Source organism: Oxyura jamaicensis, chromosome 10 (genome assembly GCF_011077185.1).
Source record: "Oxyura jamaicensis isolate SHBP4307 breed ruddy duck chromosome 10, BPBGC_Ojam_1.0, whole genome shotgun sequence".
Lineage (NCBI taxonomy): Eukaryota > Metazoa > Chordata > Aves > Anseriformes > Anatidae > Oxyura > Oxyura jamaicensis.
In genome coordinates this window covers 20087283-20107292 of record NC_048902.1, presented here as the reverse complement: position 1 = coordinate 20107292, position 20010 = coordinate 20087283, and the positions used below count along the sequence as shown (strand labels likewise).

At 36.1% G+C, this 20010-nt stretch overlaps 1 protein-coding gene across 1 annotated transcript in view; it reads right to left on the bottom strand.

The window, feature by feature from the left end:
• The window catches only part of IQCH (IQ motif containing H), a 66478-nt gene that overhangs the window by 45855 nt on the left and 613 nt on the right, over positions 1–20010 (bottom strand). Inside the window, exons 2-9 of the mRNA XM_035336340.1 lie at positions 19518–19640; positions 19069–19166; positions 18610–18724; positions 13883–14005; positions 3893–4004; positions 3143–3271; positions 1980–2194; positions 214–732 (exon numbers count right to left, since the gene is read on the bottom strand). Of these exons, the coding sequence (XP_035192231.1) occupies positions 214–732; positions 1980–2194; positions 3143–3271; positions 3893–4004; positions 13883–14005; positions 18610–18724; positions 19069–19166; positions 19518–19640 (1434 nt within the window). The remainder of the gene's footprint in view (positions 1–213; positions 733–1979; positions 2195–3142; positions 3272–3892; positions 4005–13882; positions 14006–18609; positions 18725–19068; positions 19167–19517; positions 19641–20010) is intronic.

The following is a 20010-nucleotide window of genomic DNA, read 5'->3' as shown; positions in this document are numbered from 1 at the left end:
ACTACTGAAGTCAAAGTGAAGGGACATTTTCAATAGAAACACTGCAACAGATTTTGCAGCCACAAAGGCTGAATCGCTGATGAAGGATGAAATATGATACTCGGACAAGTGTATGGTTAAAGGGGAAAAAAATGGAAACAGCTTATTGCAATCACTGAAGCAAGAGATGTTTAGAAAAGAAATGCTGCCGTAACAGCTGGTAGCACTGCACACCTTGGCCCTGATGTAAAAATTCTCCAGGTGTCTCTGACGTGATTCCTTCAGGGTCTTTTTCACACGTGCCATGTGATTATGCAAGAGCCAAGAAATGGCAATCACACCTGATGCCCACTGCTGCTGCCTGAAACGGACGTAGGCTTTTCTGGCCTGGTAACGTCTCCATGTTGCTTGGATCTTTATAGCAGCCATTTCAGTACCCCCTTGGCCTTTGTATCTCTGGCCAGGTCGATTTAAGATCTTTTCCACAGTTGATCGATTCTTTATCACTGACAGTATGTCACCTTTGGTGGGATTCTCATTAAGCACAAAGTTTGATGCCACTTCCACCAACTTTTTACAGCTTATTGTAGCCAACGGTACAGCATAGTCCTTAAGAAGCTTCTCCAAGTGTTCCAAAAAGAAGACGATGCTCCCCCAGGATAAACAAAAATGTTGCTTGAACGCCAGAAAGCCTGGAGCTTTCTGGTCTATAGTGCCATGGCAAACATCGACATCGCAGTCAAAGGATGGATCCTGTAAGGAATGACATGGAGACCTTTATGGGGGCTGCGGAAAGAGAATAGCCACAGATGAAGAGTAACTGCTATTGATTGAAAACGACTGGTAAAGGCACACTACTATATGACCAGTTACCATCTCACTGTGGGAATTTATGCATCTGAAATACACTCCTTACATTGATTTATACATTATAACCACAAAGTTTATCTCATATTTACCATTGCTACACAAAAACCCCAGAGGTCATGCAAGATTATGAGCATTTTCATTGAAATTCATTAATTGCAAAAAGCAACCACTGATTTATCAAACATAAAAATGAAGCTCTCAGCACTTCATATCACACAGTACTTGCAACAGCAGTCTTCTACTCAGGTTGCCTCCACTTATCTCAGGAGAATGGGTAACATCCTGGCCTATAAATTCAGCCAAGGTAAAACCTGAACCAGAAACATTCCTGCATCTTAACACAACTTCCTATTTTTTGGCAACTTTAGCTAGCCACGCATTAGCTCAGATTGTCAATCTAAATGCACTACTTTAAAAGAATTGTTTTTATTTATGAGTTTAATAACTCATTGACTTCCATTTCTTGAGTTCACTTGCAAATAAATATCTCAATAGCACACAAGTCAAAAAGTCTGGGAAGTTCAAGCAACACTCCAGACAGAGTCCTATGGAACATGATACTTAGGCCTAAAAAAAATTTTTAAAAATATCCCTTTTGCTTGGGGATCAAGAATAATCAGCAAGCATTAAGCAGTCAAGGTCAAATTCCCCTATAGTTTTCTATAAATATAAAGGGAAACACTACCTTTGCTTAACTGCAACGAGGGAGATTTAGATGAGACATTAAAAAACTCTTTTATAACAGTAAAGATAGTTAGTTAAGCACTGGAACAGATGGCCTAGGGAGACTGTGGAGCCGCAATCACCGGAAGTTTTCAGAACGGGTTAGAAAAACATCTGTCCACATTATTACAAGCATAGGTAATTCTGCCTGGAGGTCTAGGTAACCTCATAAGATCCTTTCTAGATGGATTTTCTAAATTTCAATGAAAAGGTAGATACATTTGAGAAAGTAGAAAATGGTAATATAGGAAGTATTTCTGACTTACTTCAACATTTGCTATTTACTGGCTTTGGTTCAAACCCTTCTGTACCAATTCAGTAATTCACAGTCAGTTCCTAAAACAACTCTGCTGAAGACAGTATTAAACACATGGATAAAACTTTCAGTATGCTCAACATCTGAATACCTGTGTCTGAGAGGGAGTCTGCAACTCAGACTCCCGCTGTTGAGCTGGATATGTCCACGCTGGCTTTGATTTTCTTGCCGAAACCATGGAGCTGCTGGATAGAGGTCGTGCAGTATTACCTTGGCTAGAGGAATCTGGACCATCAATTGCTTCCTTTGAATTTGGAAAGGTGAGAGTGTCTGTATTCTCAGGGTCCACCCTAGTACTAATCTCTCCTGTACCAAACAAACAAATAAATAAATAAATATTCACAAGTTTTATTGCTAAACGAGCACAACAACAGCTTCACAGTGATATTCCACCATATACCAGTAGGTACTGGCATGCTCCAGCTTGCTCTCATGTCCAAGCAGGTTACAATTTTCAGGACACATCACCAAAACCCATGTAGAAATGTCACTGATTGGCCTTAAGCCTAACCAAGCTGTAACAGGTTACTATTATGAAGACAGAAATTATGTTAAGGAAAAATGTATCACAACTTTAATTTATAATGTTCTAAAGTTCATGCCAGCTAGTAGTAATATACAGCACAATAACATCAAAATATTATTACTTATACTCCATGTTACTCCATATATTTTTTTAGCTTTCCAACTACCACGTTGCATTAGGAAAACTTTGTAATATGTATAGGGATTGCTACTACGCCCACTCCTTTTCACATCGATGGTAGGTTTGTCACATGCCACAAGCAGCTGTAGCAACAACAGTTTTGAGCATTCTTTGTAGTAGACCAGAACCCTGTTACCCAGAGTACAATCATTCATGAGGAACCATTCATCTCATCACACTGATAAAACAGAAGCTTGATCAGATGTTGTAAGCCATGTTTAGGACCACTTGCAGTATCATTGGCTTTACTATAACTCTGATGGTCAGATATTAGATTCAGGCAGTTAGAATCTGAAATATGCAGGTAAGAACCTAAAAGAATTTTTAGAAATTAATAGTGACCAAATCCTCACAGGGATTAAGAAATATGACTACTATTCAACTGAAGGACACAGGACGCTCGTGTGCATCTTTATGCACTAAGTATTTTTAAGAATTTGACTGAGTACTGAGTACTTGTTAGATAGCTTCTTCCTTGAGAGACAAAACTTCCTTGAAAATGAAGTTGGAGATGCAACTCATGGTTGTTATCAATCATTTGTACTCACCTACAGTTGACTTCTTGTGCTGCCTGTGAAATTCATGGAGAGGAGCTGCTTTGGATACAACCAGAGGTGTCTGGAGAGTTATCTTTGCTGCTGGAGGGATAAGCCTTCGTTCAGTTAGGCTCAGAATACCTATGAGAATATGACATTAATGAACAATTCATATACATTCCAGTAATGAAAGAAAAAAATAGTAACAATAATGAAAGAATTAAACAAAGGTAGACCAAAGTTCTTTCAATTCCAAATCCAAACTAGAAAAGCAGCAGGTATTTTTTTTAATGAGGACACTCAAGGAAGATAATCTTTTTAATTACGTAAACAATGTAATTATGACTATGGACCGATTGCTAAAGTAGCCCAAGTGCAGGACTAATTAAAATTGAATGATTAATAACCAGAGATTAATCATGACTCTCTATCTTGATCATTTTATTTGGTCACACAAGAATCCTCCATCGTACACAATTCTTCTTTCCAATAACAACTAAACCCTGTGAATTACAATATAACTTAATCAGGAAGGATGATGCTGAAAATAGCATCCTATCTCCTAAGGTTAGCTACCACACAAAGTAAGTAGTCTGAAGTTGATCTCTACCCTTTGCAATGTTTGAGAAGACAATTCTTAAAAGTTTTGAGGTGACGGAAAATTTGACTACCAGATACCTGCGACAAAGAGCAAACAACACTGATTATGTAGCATACATCTGGTGCCTGGCAACAGTACCCAGACAGGATTCTGTGACTCACCTTTCTTTAGATCTTCATCTAACAGGGGTAAGGAAGAATCCGTGTGGTGAGAGGCAGGCAAAACCCAAAGGTTGCTAGCTGTGTGACTTTTCATTGTCTTCTGACTACACATCTAGGAAGAGACAGAATCTTCTTTTAACACAGAGAAATCCCAGATTTGCAAAAGACACTTTTCTACTCAGGTAATAATATAATTTCCGCTATAAACAAGATTTAATAATGTAACAGAACAAGCACAGCTTTTACTACTTGTGAACATGCTCCAGTATTTTCTACTGTTGTTACTTTATTAATTTAAAATAAAGTTAATTAAATTAAATTGATGTCTTGTGATTTCTGCTATGCAAATATCAGTGTACTAGTTCCTAAAGAGATCACAAGAAGTTTTCATTGTAAACATGGTGCTTCCTGATAGAACAGTCTTTGCATATATAAAATGCATACACAGACAAGGCACCAGAAAGAAAAGGAAGTTCCTTAAAATATGGAAATGATTTTTTTACAGGGAAGAATACTAAAGGAATTAAAGTTCAGAAATCAGGCATCAAAAAGTATCTCAGACTTTCTGAAGTTTTCTTTAACTACAGCAGGGAACAACACAGCTTGATAATGTGATGTGGAAGCATGTGGCACACTGGCTGTGCTAATGTGGGGATTAAAGCTCCTCTACTTCCCCAATTAACCTGTGCTTGCCAGAAAAAAATGGAACCTGCTGGTTCTAAGCGCCAGGAATTCAAGCAGTGACACATATCACTTTGGGATAGTGATATCACGTCTCCTATTGTTATGATCGCTAGCGCACAAACAGAGCATTGTGCAGGGAAAAGAACATATTGCTACCTTACACTTACATATTTTAAATACAAAATCTCTACATTATCATCACACTTTTTTCTTTCTCCAATACGATAGTATCTTCAGTTTCTTTCTGCCTAGAAATATACAAACTATTCCATGTGGAATGTTAGTTGTACTCCTAAAGAAACAGAGAGCCAGATCTTCAGCAGGTTTAAAGCATCACGGCACATGTAACTTCACGGCAAGTAGCATCACTGAGATCTCTCACATGAAGACAGTGAACCACTACCTGCAGAAGATGATACTATTTTCTCTTGCCTGGCTGATGCTAGAAACATGAGACAAAGATAAACATAGGGAGACACGAAAGATTCACCTTAAACTCAAGTGTTTTGATGAAGCAGATGGAAAATGTAACACTAGTCTATCAAACCTTACTCTGTCAAAGGATGTTTGGAAATCTAAATGCAGTTTTCTTAGTTTTAGCAGCTAAATTAACCAAGGAGTAGGCATGCTCTAATATATGGTGCTCAGAACTTCCGTTGCAAGCGCAGCTGTACAGGTTCTCTAGTAACTCACACACTGTGTCCCAACAACACAAGAAGCAAGTGATTAAAATTGAATGAAAAGGGTAAAAAAGTGCCAAACACGGGTGCAAATTACTATTAATCTGAAGAACAAGACAGGTGGTTGGAGGCACATACTAGATCGTTTAGCAACCAGGAAAGCCAACAAGCAGATGGGACAAGGTAAAAGATCTGGCAATAGTGGGGCAAAGAACATTGAAACAGGCTGGACAAAGAGCTTGGCACATAGATTGGGATTAAAGGGTTTGGATGGGGACAGAGAATCAAGTACCTAAGATTAGGATATTCTTTATAAGGAACAGAGAGACCAGTGCAAGATAAAATGTAAAAAGGAGGAACTGGGGCACACTGAGACGTGGAAACAGACCCGTTTGTACAAAACAAGACACCTCTCTGTCATAATTTGGAGTGGACCTCAACTTCCCAGTCTCATCTTTAGCTGTTAACTAACTGTGAGGCCCAATAAAAAATGTCCCATGCTTTTGTGGGTAATGATCTGCCATGAGTTACTCTGTCTAATGGTCAGAAATTCTTATATTGGATAAAAAGGTTTGAACCCTACTGATGAGCTAGATGGAAGACAACCTAATAACACGTGCTGGACATTTTTTTAATTTACTTTTTTTTTAAAAAAAAAACACACTTCATTATGAATGATAAACTACCTTAAAATAACATTAAGTACATATGATTTGAAAGCTACAAAATATTGATAGATCTGCAAAATGAAAATAATGATACTTACTCCTTTCATTGAGCACATCATGACTTCCTGGTTTAAAATACTAGCTTTTAATGACTGATTATCATGCTTATGTATATCTTTCAGTATACTAGGATCCAAGATGTGATTGGGATCTTTTGAGGACTAGCGTGTCGCAATTACTAAATAACATCAGCCATCAAGTTTACAGAAAGGGACAGGAAATTCTAAAGAACTGTTCGTAAGTCTAATAGGGAAATGAGATAGATCAAAATAAACTATTATAATTTTTCCTTCCAATTTGTATAATAACACTGTCCACAAGAGACATTAGGGAGATAGGAAATATGTAGGCTTTCTCATAATAGAGAATCTTTCAGAGAAATCATAGGCACTCATTTTAGTCACGGCCATTATGAAGCATTATGCTTTAAGGGATCTAGCTGTATGAATCTTTGTGTCCTCGTGTTCCAAGAAAATAGCAATAAGCATATAACCAAGATTAACTTTATACCAGCTGGCGTGTAAGTGGCTTGATACTGAGAAAAGGAAATAATAAACCACACTTTTCCACTCACTCTTAGCTCAAGCAGTTTGTGGATGATACAAGAAAAATATATAAAATGAAAAAAATGTAATTAAACTATGTCTTCTTTTTTTTCAGGCTATTGGTATTGTATCAGTAAAGCAGCACTGATTTTACTATTGGTCAGTTTTATCCTAGTTTAAAATGTAGGAGTTTTGTTATGATAAACAGCACTGTGAAACGCATGTATTTCGTTAGTGTTCATACAGATGTAATAAACTACACAGAAAAACAATTCAAGTAGAGTTCAAAAGCAGCCTAGAGGTTTTTATTTTTTACTGGAGATAGATATTTAATTCTTCTTTTCTGTATCTTGTAATTCTATAAACTCCATAGTAGGTGTCAACTTCAAAAAAGGACACATGCAACTGAAATGTAATTTCAGCTCTGCTTTACGCTGCACAGTGCCACTATGATCCATGAAATTACATGATGCAGGCAACACAGTGGAACTATGGAGCTCACCCAAAACTGTTAGCTAAGAAAATCCCACACAACTTTTATACGTTTGTTTTATGTTCTTTCAGCATCCTATTTGCTGCATTATCTGCTGTCTTAAAGACTTCAGTGAGATATCAAAGCCAAATTTGGCAAAACGCTTTCAGCCATCAGTTATTTTCATTAAATGAAGACAACTCAAAATAAAAAGAGTTTAAAATACTAGCGAGTAATGCAAGAAAAATGTTTACTTTTAGCACCATTATATACTTTTATTACTATTATTTAGTGACAAAAAAGATCTTTATAAGATTTTAACTTTTTAAAGGGTTTTCAATGGATTTATGTCTACTTAGGTCAGCACATCTTAAAACCTTTACTCACACTTTAAGCTTTCATGGCATAAACACAACAAATAGTGGATTTAACACCACATATTCCAGAACAGGCAGCTCCTAACTAGTGCTTTTATGTTTTTGGTGTAAACAGCCCCAAACCAGCATGGAACAAAAGATCACATTATATACTCCTAACCTGTAGGCACCTCCCCTGCTTTCTGTCTGGCAGAACCCAAGCTCAGAAGCGCTGCAATGTACCCTAACTACTACGAGGTGAATGGAGTCGCAGACATCTTCCTGCGTGAAAAACACCTTCCAGGGAAGTTTGTTATGAAGATTATGATTCAGCAAGTATATTTGTCTGAAGTCAGCACAAAGCCTGCTCGTTCATCATGGGTACTTTTAAAGCACAGTTTTATAGGGCTGGAAGGGAGCACTTAATCTGTAGTGCAGAGTAAGGCTTACTCTTTATAATATGCTTGGAGTGTGCTGAAAAACTATTTTTTCATTTCAAGCACTTCTGAGTGTAATTAACCTGGGACATGAGAAAAACAATTCTATTACCCTTTCTAAAGTGTTTTCTCCTGTGGATAAACCTCTCCCACTTGATTTTTTTCTTTTTGCTTCATTTTAAATAGGGCACTTGTTGTAACACCATAGGGATTTTCTGATTAGTTCCCTATTTGCTTTCTTTTTACCTAGACAGCAATATTTAACTAGAACAAACAAGTGCTTTTAAAAATACATTTATATATATATATATATACACATATATATATATATATATATTCCCTAGAAAAGAATAAAGGCTGTTATTAAACAGAGAAAAAAAGATGATTAACATCATGTGTCAGAACTATGGTTTATCAACCTAGAAGTTGAGATAAATCAGATTTTCTTATCAGAAAACCACACAGACTGATAGCAGTGGTGGAAAAGGTATACAGCAGCAATCTATCATTTCATGATTATCTGCTCCAAATTGTCATCTACCTTCATATTTTTGATTAAGAAGATCTTGCTGAAATTTGATGTTCGTAATCCCCACAAAGAGAAGGATGAAGCATAGTCAAATAAGATCAATAGAACTAAGGTCAGTTTTCCATGTGCTCAGAAAACTGGCAGGTAAGAGTTTGTAAAAGACACCTCTAATGGAAACTGGACATTTCCATTAATAACATTAATAACAAATACATTTGTAACTTGAACCCATCAAGATCACATATTTCAGACCCACCTATTTTTTTTTTCTACAACAATAAAGTGAGCATTATGAATAGGGTAGAAAACTTAAGTACTACTTTACCAAGACTTTTGAAGCTTCCTGATCATGACACTATATAAACACATGATGAAAGTATGGTTTAGACATCCTTGCTCTAGGAGAGATGCAAAGCTGCTTTGGTAACTATTTCAGAAAGAAGTTCTATGTCAGAATGGAAGGTTATTGAGAGGCTTCAATGAGTCTGCCCAATAACTGATTACACATCATCAGGTCCTGGTGTTCACGCAGACAAAGGAGGTCTTCAAGTTTTCAGCAATGGAAGCAAATCAATTCAGACTACAAAAAACTCAAGTAAAATTAAGACAGAGGTGCTAAGCGACTTCCATTTTGTCCTCAATCACTGAATCATAGAATTATAGAAATATTGCTTAGAAGGGATCTTTGTGGGACATCAAGTCCAGTCATGAGTCTACTAACCACACAAGATCAGGTCCGCTTTGTTTTCTTTTCTAGATGAGATTACCATAGGATTTAATTACATTTTGTAGTTTTACAGCCTTGCAGTCTAAACTGATGTGTTTGCTTTGGTGTTGATCTATATAGTAAGCAGCAAAGCAAGGAAGCAATATAAAAGTATAGCTTCACTGACATTTCCATCATCTATCAGTTTCTGTTCTGAAAAGGAATCTCATTCTGCTAATCAAGCCATGCAAACTTAGCAATAAATAGTAAATAAAGCATTTGATGCTGGTTTCAAATGACCTAATTTTGGTCCCCCGAGATTAAGAATCAGCATATGGAATTCAGTGCAAAAATACCCAATGATAAGTAAAGGACAAATTCTCATCAGCGGGAGTGGAACTATTTTAAAGTCAGATGAGTCAAAATTTGTGCCAGTCTCTATGAAATTTAAAATGGGAATCATTTTTAAACTGGTTGTCTTTTTATTCAAGGAGATTTCTAAGTAGGAAAATTATGTAGAAAATGCAAGTTTGTCTTTCTCATTCCAATTTACATAGTCCAGCATTTTATCTACCTAATGATTAATACAGTTTCCCTGCGATGTAATACTGAGACAGTAATAAATATTTCTGTCACATTTTGTTTATCTAAATAGAATAAACTCCAATTTCAGTGGAAAGCCCAACATATAACCTTCAATGTGCAGCAGCTAGGCATCTTTAACAACAGGTCTTATGCATTATTCTTACCTACTTTAAGCTCTTAAACTAACCAGAGATGGCTCTGAATCGCCAATTTTCCATGTAATTGGAAAAATCAAGCTTTGCTCCTTTGTAACCTGCTGCTAGCTGTCCCAGAAATTTACCTCCATCAAAACTCTGCCATAGCAGGTGCACGAGAGAATAGATGGAGAACTTTGGTGAATCCCACATCTGTTTTTAGAAAAAGGGAACAGAAGCAGCACAGAAGGAAGTAAGGAAGATAATTGCTGGCTTGAACTACAATACATTTTACTTGCGGGCAAAGGGCCAGCTTACACGAGGCGGAATATGCAGGACCATCTTATTGGAATTCAGGGGTGGGCCTCCATTCTTGTCCGGAGACAGCTGTAAACCAGCAGCCCATAGCATCACAATCAGGCACTGAGTTTTGTCAAGGAATGCTGATATGGACAGAAGCAGCTTCAGCAGCTTTGGCTGCACCCCTACCTAGCAAAATGACAGTCAATCTCCAATTCCAGATGACAAGAACTGGATAAAAACTTAAAACAAATGGTGACCTTTCAAAAGATTAATTTGTTTACCAACAAAACGTTCAACGTTTGTCATCTCAGATGGGGGTGACCTTCACGTTCCCATTTCTAGGTTGAAAGGATGCTGACTTCAGTCATCTGTTAAGTTAACTCCATCTCACCAATTATTTCCTTTTTATTTTTAGTGACGAGAAGATTTTATTAATCCACTGTGCTGCTTATTATGATTACATACCATAATACAAATGCAACAAGCTTATTTTGAATTACTGTGGTGTAACATCGATTCATTTAAGTCTCATTCTGCTACCAATGCCAAATTATGCTTTGACTGTAATAGCCATATGCATAGGTTTAAAACACAATCAGATTTTGAGGACCAAAACACCTGATTTTCTTCTACAGCTTCTTCTAATCACTTGAAATGAAAAGAATTGCCCTGCTCTGCCTTAATTTATCATTTTGGAAATGAATAGACTCTCAGTGATAAGTACAATGCAAATACCAAATAAAGAACAAATAACTGAGGACGTAATTAGAGTGATTGCACTCAAGTAAGTTAGCTAAAAAAAAAACACACCAACAAAACAGAGTCACACTGCCATCACCGTTAAAGCCACCCTATATAAGATGCAACTCATAAAGGCTAGAAATCATCACCGTATTAAATTCTAACTCATGAATAAATTAAAAGGTTCCTAAGTTTACAGTATAATATATATTTATATGAAAACAGGGACCAAGAAGTGCCAGAATAATTCTATAAAAGAACAGCAGTCCTATGAAAACAAAAGGTATAGTTGTGAATCTTTTCTGCATTGCAGCAGTTAGTCAGAATTATTTTTGCTGCAATTCAGATTACTATTTGTTTTGCTAGATCCTCCATGGGAAGTGTACATATTTAATAATTATCTACTCATCATTTTTCATTTGTTATCCGGATACAGTCTACAAAATAAAGCGGTGCCCAGTCTGCCAATGGTGTTTCAAACAGAATTACGTTTCTCGTTTTAAGATAACTACGTAATGTTACAGAGGATGAAGCATTAGTGCTTATCAAACCAAAAAAGGACAAAAGGGCAATAGTAACCACATAATTAATTTCTTTTAGTTTGTCATAAAATTCAGCATTAGTAAACACCAAAAGAGCGAGAAAAGAAAATTTTCATGAAAAAATTAGATCTTTACTAAGTTCAAAAATGAAAATAATTTTTCAAGCTACTAAAATGGCAGGATAGGAAGAAGTCTGCAAACTTTGTGCTTGACCTAACTAGTTAGATCAAAACCAATTTGTTTTTAATCTAATCACATTAAAAATACTCAGGTCTCCTTGAAAACTGGGATGCTGACAACTCTCAGAAAAAACTGAATGCAGTTAATTGAGTGATTAGTTTTTCATTCGTGTCACTAGGAGTCTTTCTGCCACTGACTTTTTTGGGGACATAATCTTTGAATTTATGTACATATGTAGGGCATGTACATGGGTAAATGCATATGTCCGCCCGTATGTGTGTATGTACAAATATTGCCCTCTAATGGCAGATTAGAAAAAACAGGGTAGAATAGAATAGAATAGAATAGAATAGAATAGAATATCCTGAGTTGGAAGGGACCCTTAAGGATCATCAAGTCCAACTCTCGGGTAGGTAGTAGCTAACCTAATTCTTCTTATAGGTACTTTAATTGCTGTTTGTTTTTCCAAAATCAAAGGCCATATAATTTTAGACCTGCAACTACACACTAATTTATTGTAGTTATAGATTGCCAAGAGTAGCTATCATTTCACTGAGTGCTTGTATACATCACGTTTAACAAAAACGCTTTCATTCACAATCTTGGCAGCGGATTTTGCAAATCCAATTGCAGAATTTCCCCCCCTCAGTGAAGACAGAACATTTCAAAACACAGATTGTGCCGTGAAATTCAAGAACTTTTTTAGTGTCTACTTCAGTAAAACTGTAGAGTAAGTTACAGATGGAAAATACCTTTTTTTTTTTTTCAGCCAATCTCCCTGTCATAAACAGTTTCTAAGCAACTGTAAATATGTATCAGAGAGCTTGACTAATTTACATTAAATGTTAGTAATTTAAGTCAACATTAAGAAGTTTTCTCTGATCAGGATACATTTCAGTGAGAGTGGTAAAACACATGGCTCTCTGCAGTAGTATAATATTCCTCTCTGTGAGTGTTTTAGAGTGGTTCTAAAAAGCTATTAGCCATGATGCTTTTTTCTAATTAACTCTATATAACAGGGTTAGACAAATCACCTCTTAGTCTGGGCAACAGCTTTCAAAAATCATTTTTTATAAGTGGCAGCTTACAACTGTGCCATTCACAGATTCTGTTTACGTTGTTTAAAACCAAACACCCTAGAATCTTATGGCAATGGGCTTCCTGCATAATACTTCTATTACAAACATTAAATTCTAGAAGAGCATCCTTGTGTGAGACCATTGGGCATATTCTTTCATGTGGACAGCGCTGCGCTGAATTTGTGAACATAATTGATTTTTGACGATGCCTGTGGCTATCAATTTTTTTTTTAAAGCATGCTTTAAGCAAACATGAGGATGATTTTCTTTAACAGGAGCAGCAGTTCTGCAGAACAGAAATTTGGAAGAATCAAAACTTAATGTTACACAGTTTAAACATTCTAAGACCAAACAGAAGAGCGATATCAGGGCCCCTTGTCAGGATACTCTTACTAGCATGTTGTGAGAAGTGCTCAGCCTCAGCTTTTTTAGATAATTGTTTTGTAATAAGGGAAACATCTTGACCAGAGATAAAATCTGTGCCTCAGAATACCTTGTAGGTGGACAGCGAGCATGCTTGGGATCTATAAGACATTGAAATATGTCCACATGCATTGGAAAAATCTAAATCTGTCCCTCACATTCCAAAGCAAGTCCTCCAGGTATGGGAATAAGAAGCAGAATAGGACATTCTGTCCCAAACCTCGTCAGAAAAATAAGATGCAAACGTCACCTAAATTCATGCATTCAGTTTGGGATTTTGATTCTCATTTGGTATAACCCCTATTTTCTGCTGCAGTGACACTGATTTCTGGTGTGATAGCACTATGGTAGGATTGCTTCTTTAAAAAAAGTCAATTAAAAACAGCATCAAAGCAACGTACAAGCATTTTTCACTCATTCATAACAATCCTATTGACATCTGAAAATTGAAGGCATTCATGTCTCTTAAAGAAACAGCCATGGAACAAACAACTGGAACAAACAAGCCCATTCTTATCAGCAAAACCCCTTTTACGTCTTCCTTGATCTTTGTGTCATGTTCTGAACTCCACAAGCTCCAATTTATCTTCAGAACCTGATTATCTTCAGAACCTGATGTTGCTGAGATTACTCACCACGCACATTCCCATGTGTGATTATACTTCTGCTGTACTGGGGTCTTGCTACCTAAACCTGTTAACAGTCCATGTTTGTTTTCCCTTTGTCACTCAGAATGTCACATCAAAAAATAGAAAATTATGAGGTACTTTCACTTACAATATATTTATTATTTAGGTCTGATATGTATTAACTTCAATAATGAACAGTCAATGTATATAAGCCCATAACACATAACAGTTACTCACAGGAACAGGTCTTTTCTTGGTTATAAGGGGCAGCCTGGTCTCATGGCTCTGTTGTTTTAAAACAGCTTTCTTGTTGAGGATCTCTGGGTCAAGCATAATTTTCATATCCATTTCCAGCTGGTGCTGAAACATAATATGCAGTCTTAAAATAATTGCACTAGGCAGGAAGTGTTCATAAACAGGAATTGACTAACATGGTCATAAATTTGCAAAAGGATGATTTAAAAATCATGTTATCTCACTGTCCACACAGAACTGGGCAAACAATGAAAAAGTGTTTTAGGTTAGACAAATGACTTAGCAAGGCATAAAATTACCATTCACGTTACGTGTTTCTACCAAAACTTGTTCAATTAATTTCAGTATAAGTACAGAAAGTTCCAGATTTGCATGTCTTTGAGTTAAAATTTAAGTGGAAAGGACAATCAAGCTTGACTCATTTGATTAACATAGGGCATTTGTGGATTCCATTTACCTTTGCTATAAAACAAATGTTTTGATACATACAAGTTAGGAAACGTGGACAAAAACAATATTTTAAAAAATCCCAACTAATTATTATGAATATTAATACCACTTATCCTGTTGGAAAGAGTTAATACAGCCACATTTTATAAATATAGCTGTTCATATAAAAAGTATTTTGATTATGGTGCCTTTTTTTTAAATTATTATTATTTTTCCTGAATGTTGTCTCGGGTAAGTCTCAGAGCAGCCTTTTAAACAGAGTTTGCATCTCTGCTTTATAAAACTATTTTGTGAACTAGTCAATAGTATGTAAAGTATGTGTCTGGCCATAAACGCAGATTCAGACATATGCAACACAGTTCTCATCTAAAGCACATACTTACTGTCTAGAAGCCAGAGGTGGCTTTTTCTATCATAAAAATATTTTAAGGTGAAAACGTTTCAGTTCATCATCCATGTGCTTTCATTTACACCTGGATCTGTATCAATTGTAGTAATTTCTCTCAATGCTTTCATTGCTAACCAGTCTCTGCACTCAACAGGGTTTATTTACCACCCAATGCCAAAAAGGGAGGAATCCTCAGATGGCAGGAACTAACAGATCGCCAGACAAGTCCACAGAGCTAAGGCAGTTCTGAGGAGCTAGGGACCTGCCACTCTACGTGCTTAATTCCCACTGCATGGATATGGGAATGCAAAAACCCCTCTTACCATGTGACATCCAACTAAATATATTTATAGACGAGAGCTCTCTGCTGATATTTCCATTGTGTAAACATAAAAAGGAATTTATGAGAATTATGTTTTTTTTTTTTTGACAAATAAAATAGTCCATAAAAAGTGTAAGAAGCATTAGAGGTATATTTGAACTATTAAGCAATTGTATTAATTTGTGAGAGCACTAAAACTGGTTGAATTTATTTATCTGCACAATACATTCCCTTCTTTTGATAGTAATTACAAGCAGATGTATCAATGAGACGCTCATTTAGATTTGAGTTTGTAAGAACAAAAGTTATTATCCAAGCCAATTACTCTTTTACCCACATGGCTGCACAGAGACAGAAAGTTCAATTTTCACCTCATCAGTGATTTTGTGGTATTTATTTTATTACTATAACACACCACTGTACAGAAAGGAAACCGCTTGTGCTATTAAACAAGAATTGGGGAAAATTGAGTACCTTCTCAATTAAAACAGGAGATGATTCACAATTCAGATTCCCCAGTCAGACTGACAGTGCAATGATCAGTGCTGGAGAGGCAAATTCCACTAAGTGTATCAAGAAGTAAAATGCTTAATAAAAAATAATAATAATCTATGGCAAGTGACAATTCTACGCTTGCAGGATGGTATCATCAGTCTCCTCCATCTATATCATCCAAGGTCTTACATTTAAACTGAACCTTCTTGATGTAGAACGAAAAGAAAGTGAGAAGAGCAGGGCAAAGAGTGCATTATTACCAATATAATGCTTTAAACGAATGAGAATTATTGTACTCAACGATTAGCATGGAGTACAGAGGAATTTGTAAAACAAGTTGATGTGTTCACTACAGTTAACGATTCAAATTCTGTTTCATTTCAACAGAAAAGTCATGTCAGAGCAGAGGTCTTTATTTATTGCATAGCAGGCCAACAAATCAAACTCTCTAGGTAATTGTTTTGCAGATGCAGGTGGTGCATGGTTTCAAATGGAGTCTAATTCCTTTATGAATGAGTTACGTTATATTAATCTTTGAAACAATGTATTATCCGTAACTAAACCACTTTTCATGTCTGGCTTTTTGTGGTATGTGCAAATTCTAGAGCCCTCTAGAAACAACTTTTTGTTTGCATATTTAATTCTATTAAAGAGGAGAGAACATTAACTTCTGCTGTACATGTGCAATGTCAATGCTTACTGATAAAACAAAATTAAGCTGCACAAGTAAAAGCTTAGGTGTTTCCAATCATGCAGCTATTTTTTACTTCTATTTTTAAATTTGAACTCATTCACCTACTGGTTATGGACAGGTGTCTTTTCAGCCATTGCTACATAGGGGCTTTACAATTTCTGCACGAGGAAGATGCCTCTTTATGGTTCTTAAGTGTCATTAGAAGAAGAAACCCAATTACAGCACACCATGAGGAAAAAAAGAGGGACTGTGCTTCATAATTCCTCCTATGAGCCAGGTTCAAACAGCCTCATGCTGCTGCTCTTATGATTCAGAAATACTCTACGTGTGACTAAACAATAATTTTAAGCCTATCCTGACACCTGTGGGCAAGCTATTTCCCACATGACAAGTATTCTACGTGAAAATTGCATCTGTGCTCATTTGACTCCAACCTTATTTTATCCTAACTGCTACAAATACAACTTATGCTCCATTTCTACTCTCACATGGCCTACTACGGATTGCAAAGCACAAAAATATTACTACATGAATTATTCATCGCTCTCAGAACCTCTGTGGGTTGAAAAGTTGATTCCTTCAAGCCTATGTACCTGGAAATGCTGTCTGCAAATGGCAAACTATTCAGTTCACCAATTTCTCTTCTGAGTGGAATGAAATTTGGAAAAACAGGAAAGTACACTTAAATACAAAAAAAAAATGTTTATAGTTGCAAGTGAGGAAAAGACAGGAAGTGAGGAATTGTAGGTGAGAATTGCCCAGCTGGATTTCACAACTACTTAATAATAAAAGCTTTTTATGTTGGCATGACAGGCATGTAGAACAGCTGGCAAAACAGCGCTGTTTGTCATTTTCTTTATAATGGGAAATTAGGGCTAGCTTGTGTGTCACTGGATATGCATTTCTAAGCAGATGCCATGGATATCAGAAATTCAAAGACAAAGAGAAAGTCAAGGCAGGACACAGGATATGTTCCACTGTAAATTAAGCTCATTCATGCACATGAAGAGTTGAAAGACCAATAATAATTTAGAATTTACAGAGTAAATGACTTTTTTTCTCCAAAATAAGTGTATTCATATAGGACAGGGTTAGAGTACTATCTGGCAAACTGTATCCTGCTTTCAGAACACCAACTAAGCACCTCCTTACCCATTCAAAATTGGGAATCAAAATTGGGAATGCTGGGGTACTCCATTCAACAAATTCCAAAGCTCATATAATTAAAACATTTCACAACAATAACAGTAATATTTTATACAAAGATATAAAAATTATATATAAAGATTACTGACTTTTTCAGTACCATCTCACAGAAAATTCATAGTTCTACTGCGTAATGAAATTTGTTCCAGTTAGATAGAAAACAGATCTCACTATCTTATTCATCATTTCAAAAGTAAGCAATGCTTTAATATTGCTTTACAGTGGGACTTCTTTTACAAAGAAAATCAGCAATAGAAGTGTTTGGCTGCTCATTCTGGCTATACAATTTTGTGTAGCTTCTGATAAGTCTTAGTACAACAGACGGCCTCCTCTTGAGGTTATATTTCACCAAAATTCCCTTGAATTTAAACCATAACAACATAAAATTGTGAAAATGGGTATCTTAAAATATTTTATTCCATTAATTAGTTTTTAAGATACGTTTGAGAAAACCAGCTTGAACTCAGTCAAAACTCACACCTTAGAATAAAAACAAACAAACAAAAAGAACAACACTTCCAATACAACCATTTTAAGAAGGCTTTAAATGAATTTACAAGGATTTCACTTATGAAAGACATCGAAACACCAGATTTCAGGGAAAAAACCTCCACGTATTACAGAGGTGACTGCCTTATATATGAAAAAAATCTTTCCCACGTCTCTCCATGTCTTCTACACAAAAGAAAACTAGCTTTAGTCTCAAATTATACAAACATTTGTATCTGTGCTCATGCTATTCCAATATACAATCCCATTTATTTCAAAGACATTACTCAGAGTCACAGTTAAGCCTACGATATTTGCAGAACTGGGACCTTAAAACAAAATAAACACCTCATTTCAGGATTCTTTAACAACGTACTTGTGGGAGAAAAATAAGGAATGGAAGGCTTGTGGATGCACCCATGATACTACTAAGGCCCTTCATAACTTAGACTTTATCCTGACCCTGAAGCAGGAAGAAAGCTGCTGCTTCTCTCTCATTCTACTGAGAGTTTTTAACATATTCAGTCACCAGATGGTGTATCATGAAAAACTGAATTCATGTGGAGTCAGAACATAAGGTCATGGGATCAACCAGTAACCTACAAGATGACAGCCTACTCATTTAATGTGGTCTCTGGCAAAACAAGTAATATGTTATTTCAGACCTGTGAACCTTGAGAAATACGTAGTGCTGATTTGCTACATGCCTGGACAGTCACGGGCTCAACAGGCACTCGAGGTAAAACAAGCTGTTTCTGAGGAGCACCAAAATGAAGCCCCCTGAGTAGAAAAAAAAAAAAAAAAGAAAGTGAGGTTTTTAAAACTTTGATTTTACCCATTAAATCCATAATGCTTCCATGTGGTTGAATTTAAAATACTGGATTTTTATTTAAATGTGTTTAGTGAAAAATCACAGGAGTTAACTGAAGGTTGCTTTAACTTCTTTGGACTGCATTTACTTTTGTATTGCTTTTTAACTTAAATGAAATAAAACTAAAATAGTAAATGACCAAAATAACCTCACTTGGGCCAATATTTCCACTTGTTTTATGAAATCCTGGTACAATATTTTTTCTGTCCTGATGCATGCATTTGTCTCTGCAATAAACAGCTGCTTCACTTACCATTTAGAGGGCTGTTTTGAATGTACTTCTTTATTATCAGTAGAAGAAATAGTTAACACTTGTCTGTTTATAGCATTTAAATAATTTTCAGCGTGTTTCTGTTAGAGGAAAAAAAAATAACGTTTAGACTATTATAAAGGCACGAGCGATACTAAATTTATTTAACTCTGTTAACTTAACAATCTAGATCTTCCCATGACTGAAAAGTTGATAGGCTTTGTGCTGCTGTTGGACTAAATCAGACTTTAGCTAAAGTTAAGAGGCCTAAAATCAACTAATTCTGGCCATGCAAAAAAGGAAGACGCTATTGTAATGCATAATATTTGATGAATCCCATCATTAGCTGATCAGAAAGGGAACTTGCAGGATGGCAGACATGTCCCTTAGTGAATTATTGACAGAAATCTCAAAGACTGAAGCATCTTCTGGATCTGTTCCATTTTACTTACTCTCAGCCCAAGTTCAGCTCTTTCAATAGCTGTTTCCAGATCGCTGATATCCACATCTTTCACGTTTCCCTTCAAGCTGATATTTTTCACTTTGTCTTTAAGCTTGTGAAGGTCTTCTTGAACCTAAAAAACAAGTTACGACAGAAGTCATACCTATAACCCAAATCCGTGGGATTATGTAGTAGGGTTTAATCCAAATTTTCACTGATTCTGCTCTGTCGAAAGTATTCCCAAACGCTGCTGCCAATGCAGGGGCTTAGCCTTGTGCCAGGAGGTTGATGCCTCCTGGACTCTGTGAACATTTTTGGGTGACTTCCATTTGAGCTGATGAGGTCTGGAAGTTTATTTATCAGTTTGGAAGATTATTTGAGGAAACACACAACTCAGAAACAGCACAATTCTCTGCAATAGGATTTAAGCATCTGATGGTACAAACAGTCGGATTACTCGTAGAGTATTTATTAACCGTGATGAAATCACTCTTCAAAATACC